The sequence below is a fragment of the Manis pentadactyla genome, chromosome 5 (genome assembly GCF_030020395.1).
Source record: "Manis pentadactyla isolate mManPen7 chromosome 5, mManPen7.hap1, whole genome shotgun sequence".
Taxonomy (NCBI): Eukaryota; Metazoa; Chordata; class Mammalia; order Pholidota; family Manidae; genus Manis; species Manis pentadactyla.
Window position 1 is genome coordinate 134,489,337 of NC_080023.1, and position 15,319 is coordinate 134,504,655.

At 39.3% G+C, this 15,319-nt stretch overlaps 1 protein-coding gene across 2 annotated transcripts in view; it reads right to left on the minus strand.

Moving 5' to 3' along the window:
• Positions 1–1,422: 1,422 nt before the first annotated feature.
• The window catches only part of DSTN (destrin, actin depolymerizing factor), a 31,659-nt gene continuing 17,762 nt past the window's right edge, over positions 1,423–15,319 (minus strand). For both annotated transcript variants that reach the window (XM_036892189.2, XM_036892188.2), the window contains exons 2-4: positions 7,629–7,936; positions 4,660–4,736; positions 1,423–2,620 (exon numbers count right to left, since the gene is read on the minus strand). In XM_036892189.2, coding sequence (XP_036748084.1) covers positions 2,511–2,620; positions 4,660–4,736; positions 7,629–7,936 — 495 coding nt within the window. In that variant the 3' untranslated portion in view covers positions 1,423–2,510. The remainder of the gene's footprint in view (positions 2,621–4,659; positions 4,737–7,628; positions 7,937–15,319) is intronic.

Here is a 15,319-nt window from a genome sequence, read left to right on the forward strand (position 1 = left end):
CTTAAAATCCCAGGTGTTAGAAATGAGCCCTCAAGGGGTGCCTTGGGGGGAGCTCAGGACCACGAGACCCCCACGCTGCCATCCAGTTCTGCTCGCTGTGTGACAGTGAGGTCACTTCACCCCGGCTGGCTGAGGGCACTGGCCAGGGCGGGGCTCCCCTCCCTGCTGCCTTTCTGGGGCTCAGCGGGACCCACAGAGCTGTGGCCAAACAGCTCGGCACCTTCCCCTGGGACCTGGCTCCTGGACCTCCCCCTCTCCCAGCCGCAGCCCAGTTTGGAGATACTTCCCCTATTTCAGAGCTGCCCCAGCATGAACGTGAGGTGGTTTTGGGCATATCTAGTCTCTTAACAGTCCAAAGAGCAATAAACCATTCAAAAAACTGAAGCTGCACTTCCTGGGTGTGGACCAGCCAATACTGGGCAGTTCTGCAAAAAGGAAACCACTCAACTAAACCCAATTCTATTATTCATATCATTGTGTTCACCATTTTCTCAAGAGATGAATATTCCCTGAGGTAACCACTTCAGTGAGGCTCTCATTTGTTAGCAGTGGTTTTAACCTGCTGCTTTCTCAGGCGGGAACACTCACTAAGTGAGCCTAAGTCAGCCTTCTACAAGTAGTTCTGTAATGGGTTAACACTGGTAAAAATGTAAATAGGTTTGCTGGAAGCAGACAATATGGCAGTTTTACTTCCCAGGTCTCAAACTGTGACTGCATCGGAATTATCTGGAGAGCTTGTTAGTAGATTTTTGGGGCCAAGCCTCAGGAATCCAGTAAGACTCTCTTATCAAAAGCGTCCCTAGCTAGAGACACTCAGTAACTGTTAACATCTTCCCCATTTCCGGACCAAGAGTTCACATTCTGTGAAATGCTCCCCCCCCCCACCGCCCCAGAGCACGCGCCTCTCCTCCCTCCATAGCCTGCGCCCTGCAGTAGTGCCCGGTGTCAAGCTGAAACCATACAGAAGACACTCTGCTAAAATTCTGTGACCAAATCCCCGGCTCCGTCTACAGGCTGCTGCTTGAGCAGAGCTAGCGTTGGGCATGTATTCCTTCTTGGGAGGCCAGTCGATACAGTCACTAAAAACACTGCTTTGCAGTAGAGAAAAAAAATTCAGGACCAAAAAATGACAAACAGCTTATCAGTAAGCCAGTGGTCAGCACTATATTCTAGACAATTTTGAAAGAAGTATCTTCTTTAGAGCATACCCATTTTTACCTCTCAAATGTATCAGAAAGGAAATGAGTAAAAGCCTAGTAGTTGGATAAATAAGATTCCTGACTTTTACACTCTTACTCTGTAAGAGGGAGCTGTGATCTTAAGTCTAATTGCCTGAAATAGTCAAACCTCCACGACTTACCCCATATATGGAAGACAAAAGTCCCTTACTTCCAAATCACACATAAATAAATACACAAGAGATAAGTTAAAAATGCTTCCTTTATTACATAAAGCCAATACTGCTACTTCTAAGTTCAACTGTGCATCTCTATTGTTCAAGGTGCCTGTGATGTTAAGGACAATTGCTTCCAAGTGTCATCAGGTAGTGGCTTCCTGTGGGTGTCACCCAACATGCCTGCTCCCCACTTCACACACAGACAAAACTGCTCTAGGAAATGAAGAAGTTCTCCAAGGCCCCTGAGGAAACATATACTTAATGTTTTTCCACACCTTATTGTACCAGAACCAACAAAATTCTCAAGGAGCCACAAAGATATCACATGTGTCCCAGCTTGTCAATATACTGTTTAATCATTTTTGTTAACAAAGTGTATTACAATGGAGCCCTAATTTGCACTATAATTAGTTGTTACAAGATACTGCACATTCTCCTGAGGACACACCATGACTTCCAAGATGCAAGGTCACTTAGAACAGTCTCCCGAGTGGAGAGCTCACCGCAGAAGCAGGGAGCTGCTTCCTATAGTCAATTGTGTGTCTGAAATAGTGTTTTGCAAGATGAGCGCTGATTATAATAAGCACACACAGTTCTGAGGCAGCCTCCCTTACACAGCAGGTAGAATCAAAGACTGCCTGCCTTCATCTTCCTGTAGTTAGATATCAGTGCTACATGTTGTGAGGAGAATCAGTTGCCATTATTCAGTTTAGCTTGAGAGAGTAAAGAATTGGGGACAAAATTGTAACAGAATATGGCCAATTCTCTAAGCAAAAGAAACAACTGCTGAGGCTAAAGATACAATAGTTCTTCATATGGCCTTGTACTGTTCTGTGAACTGCATCATTAAAAATCATGAGCTTAACAAAATCTTTGCATGCCAACTTATCAAAACAGGTATTTGGCCAGGAAGAATTTAATTTTACACCAATAAAACTTTATATTTTAGATTTATTTAGGGCCATTTGCACATGTTTGCAGAATACTTACTCTAACAGGTAACAAGACAGCTCCCCCTCAGTGAGACCCTGGCCTAAACACATATGCTTTACTTATATAGCAAGAGAATAACATTAAACACGGAAGCTTTTGAATTGTGGCACTGAATAATGATCTACACAGGGCATCCTTCAAAAGCTACAATTAAGGATCCACCTAGCTTTTCAGCAATACAAGCCCGATTGAGGTCTTCTGGCCCATTTGCTTGACATTCGTGTTTTATGCCTAGGGAGGAAAAACAATTCTATTTAGAATTACAGCAATAGGTTACCTATTTCTCTAAGATACCAAACTGCTTCAAAAGAGCAGTTCTAAAATGGAAAGAAAAGTTGTGTCTACAATGAACTACTACACAGTAATGAGAGTCATTTGTAATCACATGCATCAAAACAAATGAACAACATAATGTTGACTAAAAGAAGCCAGACAAAAGCATACATTCTGCATGACTCCATTTGTATAATACAAAATCAGCCAAAGCTATTTTAGCCTGCTATAAGCCAGGGTACTGGTTACCCTGTGGAGGAAGTAAGAGGAAGTGATGTGACTGGAAGGGGCACCAGGGAGACTTTGGGCTGCTGGTCATTAAATCAAGAAACTACCATTACATTCAGTTTGTGAAAATTCACTGAAGTAGTTAAACAGTAACTCATGACCTATGCTTTTCTATAGATGTGCTGTACTTCAATACAAAGTTACAAAGCAGTCTAGGAATAATTTTTCTTGTTTTTTAAAGTGCAAGTAAAAGTAAGAATTCAATGTTTTGATTGTATGAGTTAGTCAACTGTACTGAAGAGTAAGGATATTTACAAATGGCATCTCTTTTGCTCTAGCACCGAGCTCTTCAGTGGTAGTATACATTATACATTTAAGAACTCTACCACAATGAAAGCTATGTAGAATGTGTTACTGATTGCTTTCTCAAAAAAATTATATCACCACACTGCAGAATGAGCTCAATTATGGAATTAAATACAGTAGTTTCTCTGTAAACAGCTGCTATCTTCTAAACAGTTGCACTGTTTATGATTTTCCATAATTTTAAGACCATTTCTTAAGCTGCTGAAAGCATAACAGGTCAGCTTTTGGACAACTCAGGACTGACTAGAAAAAGCCAGTGATGATTTCACTAGGAAAAAAGACAAGGTGACCATCTTTATTATCATCAAAAGCCTACAGAGCAACGCCCTTTACTGAATGGCAATGCAGAGTAAGAATGATGAGGAAGCCTCTTTGCATCTTTCTCGGTCGCACTGAGGAAGTCCTGAAGCTAGAGTCATGTTAACTGACCAGTGGACAGATTTCTTGGGAATGGACCAACATCAACACAAACACATGTAGCACTTGACGTGGCCTGAACTGTACACAACAGGTTGCAGAAAAGGAAGTGAGGATTTTGTTTTCCTAGTAAAACAAGCTAGGCCAAACCTGTTCCACCCCAAGATACAAAAATCAGTCACGGTAAAACAAATAAAATGAAAACCACACTGGGCCAAGCCCTTGTGACCCTGGTGGGCCCAGCTATTTGGAGCTAGGCATGACAGGCAAGCGGTGGGACAACCGCTTACACTGAGCTCACCATCGAGACTGAGCTCCCATTCCACAGCTGAGAGAATCAAGACCTGATGGGGTTACGTGGTTTTGGCCAAGGTCACACAGCAGTTAGAAGACAAGCGTAGCCCTCAGTGCAGGCTACAGGCACTTGCCCCATGCTTTTCCATCATACCAATATGTTCTCCCGGCAGGAGCCAGTAAGTACGCTCGGGCCACCTCACCAGGATCGCATCACCCAGCAGCAAGTCAAATATAACTGGCCAGCTCAAGGAATGAGGGCCCTTTCCTTTGGGTGCAGATGAGTCATTTACCAAAAATTATACTACTACAAAGTAGAGATGAGAGTATCCTTTCCATTTATGAACCTTTCCTTTTTGTAACTTGGCTACATCAACTATATTCCAAAGCAATAGTGAAGTTATTATTTAGTATAGACTAATTAGTCCCATCTGCATCTTCAAGTTTAAAACAGCCTGAATGAGTGATACACATGCAATGTTGAGAAAATAATTCAGACCCAGAGTAACCCACAGAAGACACACTGGAAGCCAGGTTCGACCTTTTGGGTTTTCTTTACAGAAAGGGCAGTACTTCCCTTCACTGTGGCCAAGGCTCTCCAAGGAAAGCAAGGTGCTTCTTAGAAAAAAAGCAGCACTGGCTCCAGGAGCTCACCACACCTCTATATATTTGTAAGTAAATCTAGATCATACCTTGAAATTTCTTTTTGATTGCATCCTTGGAGCTCGCATAGATCATTTTACTTTTCAGAGGTGCTAGTTCTGGTGCCCTGCATAAAGAGATGCAAACTGAAAAACACTGGTTCAGAGAAAGCACAATTTACATTGTGCAAAATATATGCATCAGTGATAGAAGGTCCTCATATTTGTTCTGTTTCCCCACCTCCTTGGAGAATAACTACTCTGGATGGGCATGCACAGATGGCTCATGTAGACTAAAGCAAAAAAAAGGAGAGAACCACTGATTAAAAATCAGAATAATGGACCCATAATAAAAGAACCAACACTGGAAAATTCATTGTATTACCTAACCTGTTTTAAATTTTTTCCCCCATTTTTATCAATAAAGGCTTTAGTTCAGGCTAATAATAACTATCTTTACACAAAGGGTTTTTTTTGACACTTTCTCATTGGAAAAAGGTTTCAAAATTCAGGAAAGTACACAGAATAATCTGAAAATCAAGTGTCTGCCACTCCAACTGAAGAAATGCAAGTAATTTTAGCATTTTTGCTTCAGATTGTTTCCTAAAAAAGAATCTATTACAAATAAAGTAAAAAGTCTCTTTCTTATCCCTCCCCTGTCCCTTCATTTATGCCTATTACAATAACAAATTCTGACCACATGAAGATTTGTTTTCCATCTCAGTCTAACATAATGAAACATGTTACAAATATTTCTTCTTTCAAAATTAATGGCAACTCAGCATTAAGTATGTCTTAATTGTCAATATTACTATTATCTTGTATTTATAAAAACTGTCAGTACCTAACCCCCCTTCAATGAATACTGGAAGCATAGCATATGCTTCACAAGTCTCTTCACCAGCAATATGGAAAAACAACAGAAATATTAACCCTGGACAGAAAAATCTCATCCTATTCAAACTACTTATCTTTCAAAGAGTTCTATCTCATTATACCACTAAACCTCAGGCCTGGCTCCACTCCACACAATAGAGTAACAAAAGGTAAAGGAGTGGAAATATTTTAAGCACTTAATGATTCCACTTAGCTGCCATATTTCCAGGCTGTCCCAGTCATTAACATGGAGGGCTGGCAAGGACCTCACCCAGCTCACTCCTCCCACAGTGGGCAGGATTCTATTCTTCGTAACCAGCAAAAGGGCAGTCTCTGTGTCTCTCGGATAATGCTCCTCCCAATTCTTAGGATCCACGAAGGGAGGCAAAGCCACAGCAGTAACAGGTCTGGCAGTTGCATGAGAGGCAAAGTTAAGTAGATACTTTTCTTATGCAAAGTAGTTCAGGGGCAGGAAAAGTGTTAGCCCTTCTGATTTTACTCTAACCAGTTATTTAAAACACTTTAAGATAAAGAGCCACTCCCTGGGCTCTAAACAGAGTCTGTTACAGAAAACCTCTACAAGGTTTTACCTTTTCTTTAAAAAAGCAATAGTGCAAAATAAAACACTGCACGAACACTGAATTTCCTTTTCTTCCTATTTTCCAAATATTCTTTAATAAAGACATATCATTTTCATAGTGAAAAAAGAAGTATGAAAAACAGAATAAATAGTGCAAATGAAGGAAATATTCACCAATTTAAAGACTAAACCTTTAACTGCCATATCTGTCACTTAGCTGCAGGGCAGGGACTTCACCCTTTTTATTCATAGCTCTTTTCCCAGGCCCAACGCAATACCTGACATGTAGCAGAAATAAAAGTTTAATGAATGTACTTTCATTCAAATCAGGAATGTGCTAATCTTCAGTCTCATTAACTACAATCTTTATGTATGTGTGTCCGTGGCTGCCACGCTTGCCCAACAGTAAGCTGCCCCAACACGTGATCCTGGGCCTCTTACTTAATTCCTCACAGCATCTTGGTTTAATCAAGTAAAATAAGGGCTTGCTGAAATGGAATGGAGGTGTGACCTAGTGTTACCTTCCTTTAAACCAGAATTCTTTTGAGGTCCTAGCCCCTAGCACCAAGTTGTTGGTGGCACACAGCTGAGGGCTAAGCCCCTCATTGCCTTGCCCTGGCCCAAACCAAGTATCAACAGGACCTTCACTCCCCCATAATCTGAGGCCACTTACCACTCCTACTTTCCCACGGGGGCCAGAGAATAATCTACATACGAATTCCATTATCAAGAAATGCAGAATAACACAATTAATTAGAATAACACAAGACAGACAGGTGTGACCTTTAACTTCAACTAATCTCAAATATTTACGTGAAAAGACAGTAACTAATTTTAGACAGCCTTTTAAAGAAAAAGGCTATGTAAATCACTTTCGAGCACTTTTCACTACTTAGAGCAACAGTGTCCACTAATAGAGCTTTCTGCACGTTCTACATCTGTTCTATCCAGTAAGATGGCCACTGGTCCCATGTGGCTACTGAGCATCTGAAATATGGCAATTCAACTAAGAAAATAAGTTTTAAAGTTTACTGAATTTTAATTAGTTTATACTTAAATAGCCATCATGGCTCTCCTCCTAGACAGTGTGAACACAGAGCAAGTTATAGCCGGTGGCAATGACAGTACCAACTACAAAATTAGCGAACCACTGAGGCACAAACAAAGGACAGTGTTTTGCCGGAGGCTAGTTCCTGGAAAGGCATCTTGGAGAAGGATTTTGGTGAGGCAACTTTCTTCTCAGAATTTTCAGATAAATTTTACTTTATAAGGAGTTCAGAGGATGCACAGAAATCTACCTCCTGCCCCTTCCCCCACCAGAAAAATCAACTGTTGAACGTCATGTTCTTTCAAGTAGACAATGAGTGCTTAAAATTTAGGTTCAGTCCCTCAAACATCAATCTAGCTAAGACCCCATGAATCCTTGTAAATACAAATTAAGTGACAATTACTGCACATAGTGTAACTGAAAGTTACTTTGGCCCCAGGAACTGGTTCTACAAGTGCTAACCTAACAATAAGAGGTTGAGTTTTACAGAGGCTCAATATTTATAACGATGCTTACCACAAAAAAAACATCAACTCCTCTTTTCTGGATTCCTTGGTTTCAAAGCTTGCATCGTACAAAGCATAGCGACAATCTTTTTCAGGAAGCATTCCCACAAAATGCTTGAAAGGATCGGTTATGGTTACACCAACATCTCCAACCAAGATCTCTTTGCCTTCTTCCACAATGATACACTTTTTATCTGCACTGAGACAAAAAATGACAGCCTTCTTTCTTTTCTTGATTTCTTCTGGTGTGGAGCACTTTCGAACTTTCATGTCATAAAAAATGCGACATACTTCATCAGCAACTTGCACTCCTGAGGCCTATAAGAGAGAGAGAGAGAGAGAGAGAGAGAGAGAGAGAGAGAGAGAGAGAGAGAGAGAGAAACACTAAGAGGTTTATACTTTTTATCATGTCAAATATAAAATGTTATTTACTTTTGGTGATAGACTAGTTACACTTAAAAATTTTAAGGTAAAAATTTGGTGATAGACTAGTTACACTTAAAAAAATAAGGGAAATAAAAATTTCCCAGTAGGAAAACTAGAAAATCTGAGCTGCAACCACTAACTTCAGTCATTGAACTTTTTAAAAGATTACACACATAAGCCACTTGTCACTATGATGTGGGAGCAAGCAAGGGAAGATTCAGCTATAGCAGCCCCTCCTGCCCCAAAACCTGGAAAAGGTGCTTTTTGTGGTGCTGGATTCTCTCCTCCTTATGGATGCTCAGCACCCTGACTGCAGGCAGTCATCTCCCTAGTTTGGGTATTAATACCCAGAACTCTTTTCATAATACATAACAGAGTGGCTGGGTTGGGAAAATTCCATTCCTCCAGCATATCCTTCTCTCATAAAAGAAGAATTAAAAGGTCTTTTTTCTACTCATATTTCAAAACTATGTGATTAATATTCAGTAACATATTAGTCACACTTTAAAATCTCCAAGTTTAAAATTAAGATCAGAGTAAATAAGATCTCATAGAACAGAGATGAATAAAATGTTCGTCAATCACATATCTGTTAAGGAACTTGTATCGAGAATAAATTATTTTTTTATTTAGAGGCTGAACAAAAAGAGGACAACCCAATTAAAAAAAAAATTTAACATGGTACAGCTTTTCACTTGTTTAGTTTTTTAACGTAAGAATAATCTGAATAAATTTAATATAAAATGTTCCCAAATTCAATATAGAAAGAATGTGACAAATACCTTGGGTAAGTTCTGTTTGTGTTTTTGCATATTGTAAAAGCAGTATCACAGGGAAAATAGTTTCTAAAGGTAAATTATTGTGGTTTAGTTGCTAGTTTGTACTAAGAGTTGACCTCTCCCTGTGCATTTTGTTCTAAACATGTGTAAGTAACAATTGTGTAACTTGTCTCCCTTCTACCTTATAAAAAAAATTAATATGGGTAAGAAACTTGAGCAGATATTTCTCCAAAGAAGACATAAAATGGCCAAAAAGTACACTTGGAAAAAATACAAGACCATTAGGGAAGTAAGTATCAAAACCACAATGAGCTACTACTGCACACCCACTAGGATGGCTAACAAAAAAGACAACAGTAACAAATGTTGGTGAAGCTGCTGAGAAACTGAACCTATGTATACTGCTGACAGAACTGTGAAACACTGCAGCAGCTTCAGGGAACAGTCTGGCAGTTTCTCAAAAAGTTGCACATGGAGTTAAGACCTAGCAATCCCAATCCTACATGAGAAATGAAAACCTATATCCATACAAAAACTTGCACACAATTGCTCATAGCAGCATAATTCCTAATAGTCAAAAAGTAGAAAGAACCCAAATGTCTACCAACTGATAAAAGGATAAACAAAATGTGGTATATTCACATAATATTATTCAGCCATAAAAAAATGAGGTACTGATACATGGATGAACCCTGAAAAACATTATGCTAAGTGGAAGCTGCCAGAGATAAAAGGCGCACACTGCAGGATTCTATTTCTATGAAATCTTCAAAACAGGTAAGTCCATAAACAGAAAATAGATAGTGGTTTCCAGGAACTAAGGGGAAAGGGGAATGGGGAGTGACTATTAATGGATATGGGTTTCTTTTTGGAGTGAGGGAATGTTCTGGAACTTGGCAGTGGTGATGGATGCACAACTCTGTGAATATATTGAGTTGTCTTCATGGTATGTGAATTTTATCTTAATAAAGCTGCTACTTAAAAATCCAAGTAAGAATTCTGGGGGTTAAAATACACTATGATCCTAGCATTTACTTAATATTAAGGTAATTGGGCCATTTAGTCATCTCATTCATTAATAGAGCTCTAATACACTTCAATTCCATCTAATATAATTGACATCTGATCATAATCTACTTCAATCCTACCTAACCCACAGAATTGGGTTGGAGATGTTGGTGTAACCATAACCAATCCTTTCAAGCATTTTGTGGGTTAGATTTGTGTATAAATGAACACTTCACTCCAAATTTAATGAAGTGGTAGATACAGAAAATTAAGAGTAGAAAACTACCTCAAAAGCTATACAATCTTCAAATTTTCCTACTTTTTACTTTTCTTAAACCTTCTTTTACTGCTTTAGTAATAGTATTGTTCTGATTTTTACAGCTCATCTATGTTAAGCAAGTTAAGGATCCTGATTTGGCTTTTTTGAACAGAGATGAATAAAATGTTCAAAGTAAGAAGAACTACTGAATACTAGAAACAGATCCCAATTCCTCTAACTCTCTAAGTCCATAATGTTGGTTTGTGAATCACATCTGACCCACCCAATCTTTAAAGGCATTAGGGAAACATTTGAAGTCTTAGATCTAACCAATCAATATTTGAATGTATCTGTCAATGTCTAAGTATCTCAACACTTTAAATTCTGATTTGGAAATTAAATTAATCACATGTCAGTAATTGAAAACAGAAAGTAAATGTGTATTCTGCAATTATAATGCAACTAACCTCATTATCTCAGGTATAATTTGCAGGTACCTTGAAGGACTCAGTAAGAAGTTTGGGCTTTTTTCTACCAGAAATGAGGTCTGGGAGGTTTCTGAAGTGAGAAATACTATAGACACTTCTGCTTGAGGAAATTAACACTAAAGACTGTGATGGAAAAACTGGCAAAGACACTGGAAATAGGAAGACTGCTTTGAAGGCAATTACAAATATTTACAGCATAAACTCTGAACTTACAAGCAGTGGAGTTGAAAACAAAAAATCCAAGGACATTTCAAAGTAGAACTAATATAGCTGAGTGAAACATGGAAGAGAACATCAAATGAGAACCAGAATTCTCTAGACTGGTGACTAGAAAGACTGTATAAACGGGGTGGTGACGGTTTGACATGTTAATTCTGAAGCACCTACAAGAACCTAGATAGAGATGACCAGTTAGTAACTGGAACTATGAGCACAGATCTAACAGATATTTTTGGACTACAGTCAATACAATGGAGGCATCAACATCAACAGCTAAGATGACGGAGAAAGAAGGCAGAAAACACCATCCTAGATGCTAAGGAGGGAGGTCATCAGTACCAAACACTGCCAAATTTGAGAATGACGCAAACAGACTGCTGGGTTTGGCAACTGGGCCTCTGCGCAGTTCAGGAGATCAGAGAATGGGGCAGAAGTCCAGAGTAATGGGCTGAGAATACCCAGGGGACTGGGGAGGTAAAGACAGAAAACACAATGGCAAAGGGAAAAGGGAAGACTGGGTGCTAATTTTACACAAACTGCCTTATGACTGGGGAAATCAGACCATATGAAAAGTTCAAAAGCTTGAAGAACAAAAGAAGGAAAGCAAAAACACTGAGGAAAAAAAACTAATACTAAACACTACTGTCAGACACTTCTACATCACAGAAATTCTATGGGATAGCTACTAGTATCTGCATCTTACAGAGGAGGAAACTGAGGCATAGAAAGATTAACTAACTTGGCCAGGGTCATAGAAAGACCGACAGAACTAAGACTTGAATTCAGGCAATTTGGCTTAGGAGAATACTCTTAATCACTCATAATTGAGATTGATGAGATCAAGGGCACAAATTGGGGAAGTGAGTCTTAGAAAGGATATGCCTGCTTTTCGAAAGTTTGTGTTTTGCCACTTAAGATTTTAATAAATTCCTACACTAGTACCTGCTTTCACTAACCAAAAGAAATACGAAGAGGATTTTCTTAGGAAAAAAGTCAAAGGTGGAAATAGTGCTCAGTGTTTGTTTCGTAGTGAGCCATCCTAGAGGCAGCCCACACCCAGAGCAGCAAGAAGAGGGCATGCCAAGATGCTTCCCTGGGAACCATACTCAGCATCTTGGCGCCAAGCAGTCAGAGCTTTGAACTGTGTGCACCTGCCTTCTCAATTTACTTTGTGCATCAGTTAGCAAGATGTACCGTAAGGTAGCACAAAAGTCTGAGACACGTTATTTTTGAGTCTGGAAATGCTCCAAAAATTTGTATTTTTCCATGTAAATTAATGGTAATTGCTTGTTTTATGCCATTTTAGCTTACAAAAAGTTTCACAGGAACACTTCACTTTGAGATAACAGGGGAAACCTGTACCTTTTTAACTTTAAAATAGGAAAAGGGAGGATAAAAGCTTAAAGAAGATAGACAGACTGCCATAAGCTATGCTTGAAAGGCTTTATTTTCTCTGTGAAGTACAAGCCAGGAGTAGAGTAGGGGTATGAGAGCATATGAGGTAAAGATTTAGAGTAACTGTTATGGGGAGTTCCAAAGGTACTCTCCTAAGGACAGGCAAAAGGGCTGTGAGGACTCCTGAAGGGTCAGCAGAGGTTGGAGAGGGCAATGGTAGAGCAATTATGGAGGAAAGCAGGTGCTGATGGCAGTGCAGGTGGAAAAGGAGGGAGTCTGAGTTCTAAGAGATTCTATCCATGCTTGAGGTTTCAATCACCTGACCCAAATGACTCACACATTGTTCAGACTTCTGCTTTTCAGAGCTCACAGCCTTTACGCCCAATTTCCTATCTAACATCCCCAGCTGGATGTCTCAAAGGGCTATGACGCTCGGTATGTCCAAAGTCCCCTTCTGGTCAGTCTTCCTTTCTCAGTACACATCAGCATCCTAATTACATAAGCTCCAAACCTCAGTAATTCCTTCTTCCCCACCTCACTTAGCTCTTAGGCTTTTTGTATCTTTTTCCAAGACATTCATTTATCTACATCTCTGCTGTCACCCTCCCAGCCCAAGCTACTACCATCTATTACCTGAACTGTTACAATAACCTCCCAAGTGGTCGCAGGGAAGGGGAGATCAGGATATGTGCGCACCACAGTTTCCTCTTCCTGGGCACACAGGAAGACTACATTCCCCAGCCTTCCTTGCAAGGTCAGCACTGGCCACATGATAACTCTGCTCAGCCAGAGGTGGCAGTGATATATACCACTTGCAGGCCTGGCTCTTCAGAAGTGGTCTTCAAGCTCCATCTTCCCCTGACAAAGTGTTTTTGGTGGACACACTTCAAGACAGAAGAGGGCTACCCAAATCTGCCAGGCTATGCATGAAAGAGAAATCTTCACTACGTGAAAACACTGAGATTCTGGGTTTGTTACTGCAGCTGCTCAAATACAATGGACTGCCCATTTCTGATCCCCTCCTCTCCAGCTAGTTCATTCTCTACACTGTAGCCAGAGAGCTGAGACACAAATCCAATCCTCCATGTTCAAAACACCTCAATAGCTTTCAGTGTTCCCAGGGTAAAAGCAGTAATAATTCTTTAAAATGCACAATCCGGCCCTATCCACCTCTCCAGCCCTATCTTATACCACACGTGCTCTGAAGCTCACTACCCCGGCCTTCTTTCACCCTTTTGTATTTGCCATGTTCCCTCCCACCTCAGGGCATTTGCTCATAGTACACTCTGCCTGGAGAAGCACTTCCCTTCTTTGCCTAATTCACTCTTCAGATCTCAGATTAATTCTCACTTTGCAAAAAAGTCATCTTAGTCAAAACCACCATAATATCTTTCCATGAGACCATGTATCTCTACTCCATAGCCCTTACGACAGTTACAGTGCTAAGATTATTTAATTAATGATTGTCTCCCCAAATAGGTGGATAGTTCTTTATGATAGACTGTCTTCTTCACTACTGTTTTCCTCTGAAGAAATCAAAGATGAATCAGATAGATCCCCAAGGAAGTTTATTTGTCTAATGGAGAAGATAAAGACAGTATACATAAAGCTTCAACACTTGGTATAACTTTCATTGGTCCTTGATAAACTCCAATGGAAGGAAGTTTAAAGAAAGCAGAAATTAAACTAGGGGGGTGGAGATGAAGGTAGTCAGGGTTTCACATGTAAGCACACTTAGAGCACTCCAGAATAAGGGGACTGAGGGGAGGATGAAAAGATAGTTCCTGACAGAGAACCTGCCTCATACAACATGAGAGGCAAATGAGGAGGAGGAAATTGAGACATGCACTGGGTTCAGGTAGAAGAGGCCACTGGTGAAATCTATGGGTCCTTTCTCAAAATGATGTTTCAAATAAAGTACATAACATTACAAAAGAAGCCAATTACATCGAAATATAACTCATCTATGATGGTTAAGAATTCCTGTAGCAGTATTCATTTCGGTGTCTTTGTAATTACCAGGAGACATTATGGTGAATCCTAAAACAAAAAGCATTATAACACTGCTCCACAGAATCACCTCTTCTTTACACTGTGCTCTCCATCACTATTTTTCAGTATTTCTCTAAAATCTTGTATTACAAACATATTAATTGCTCAGCCTTCAAGAAATCTTAAGTATATTTTTAAAAGCAAAATCAAATTCAGTTTCTATTTTAAATTTATTTTTCTAAGTTATTTATATTCAACTGCAAAGCTTTAACAATGAAGACCATTAAAGGATAATATGAACATAGCACCAAAATTTGCTTCACAGTTGGAAGGAAAACATTTGGAGCAAAACATTGAGAGCAAAAATAGACTGCTATTACAACAAGAGCTCTGTGATTACCTTAAAAAGATATGTTTCCCACAACTTCAGTTTCTCTGTGTTCCATACTAGCAACCACTGGGGGATAACAGTTGTTCTTATAACTCCATCCCCATGTCAAAATGGCTGCTATTAAATAATTACTTCACTGTATTTCATCTCACTTGACTACCAGTTTTTAACTTGTTCATGAGGCATAAAAAAAAAAGATCTCAAACCTGTCTGAATCTCTTCTGGAAGAGCTTTTGTAAAACACTGATTCAGAAATTAAATGAATACATCTGAGGCACTGTTTTATACTCAAGATTCACCCCATGTATGCTGCTTTGTATAAAGTTACTACTCACAAACAGGAGGAAGTAAATGCTACAGAGAATATGTAACACTGGGTATTTTAAGGTTGCTAACTGCAGAACTTAAAACATCAATTCTCTGAATTCTAGCATAAGGTGGCAATATTTGAAAGGATCATTAAACTTTTCAGATTCAATTTTTGTAAACAACTGAACCAATCCAAAAACTAAATGTAATGAGTCATAGCAGTCTATCTTAAACCAAAATATCAGAAACAATGGTCTATTTCTGTATTATTAACCTCATATAGGATACCTGACTTTGGCTCCACAATTACCACCAACTACTCTTTACCAATACTCATTGGAGAAAACAGGAATGAAAGCTATTTTCCTACCAAAGAAAATCACTAATTTTAAAAAAATTACATTTCTAAGAGTCTAAAATATTTAAAAATAGGAT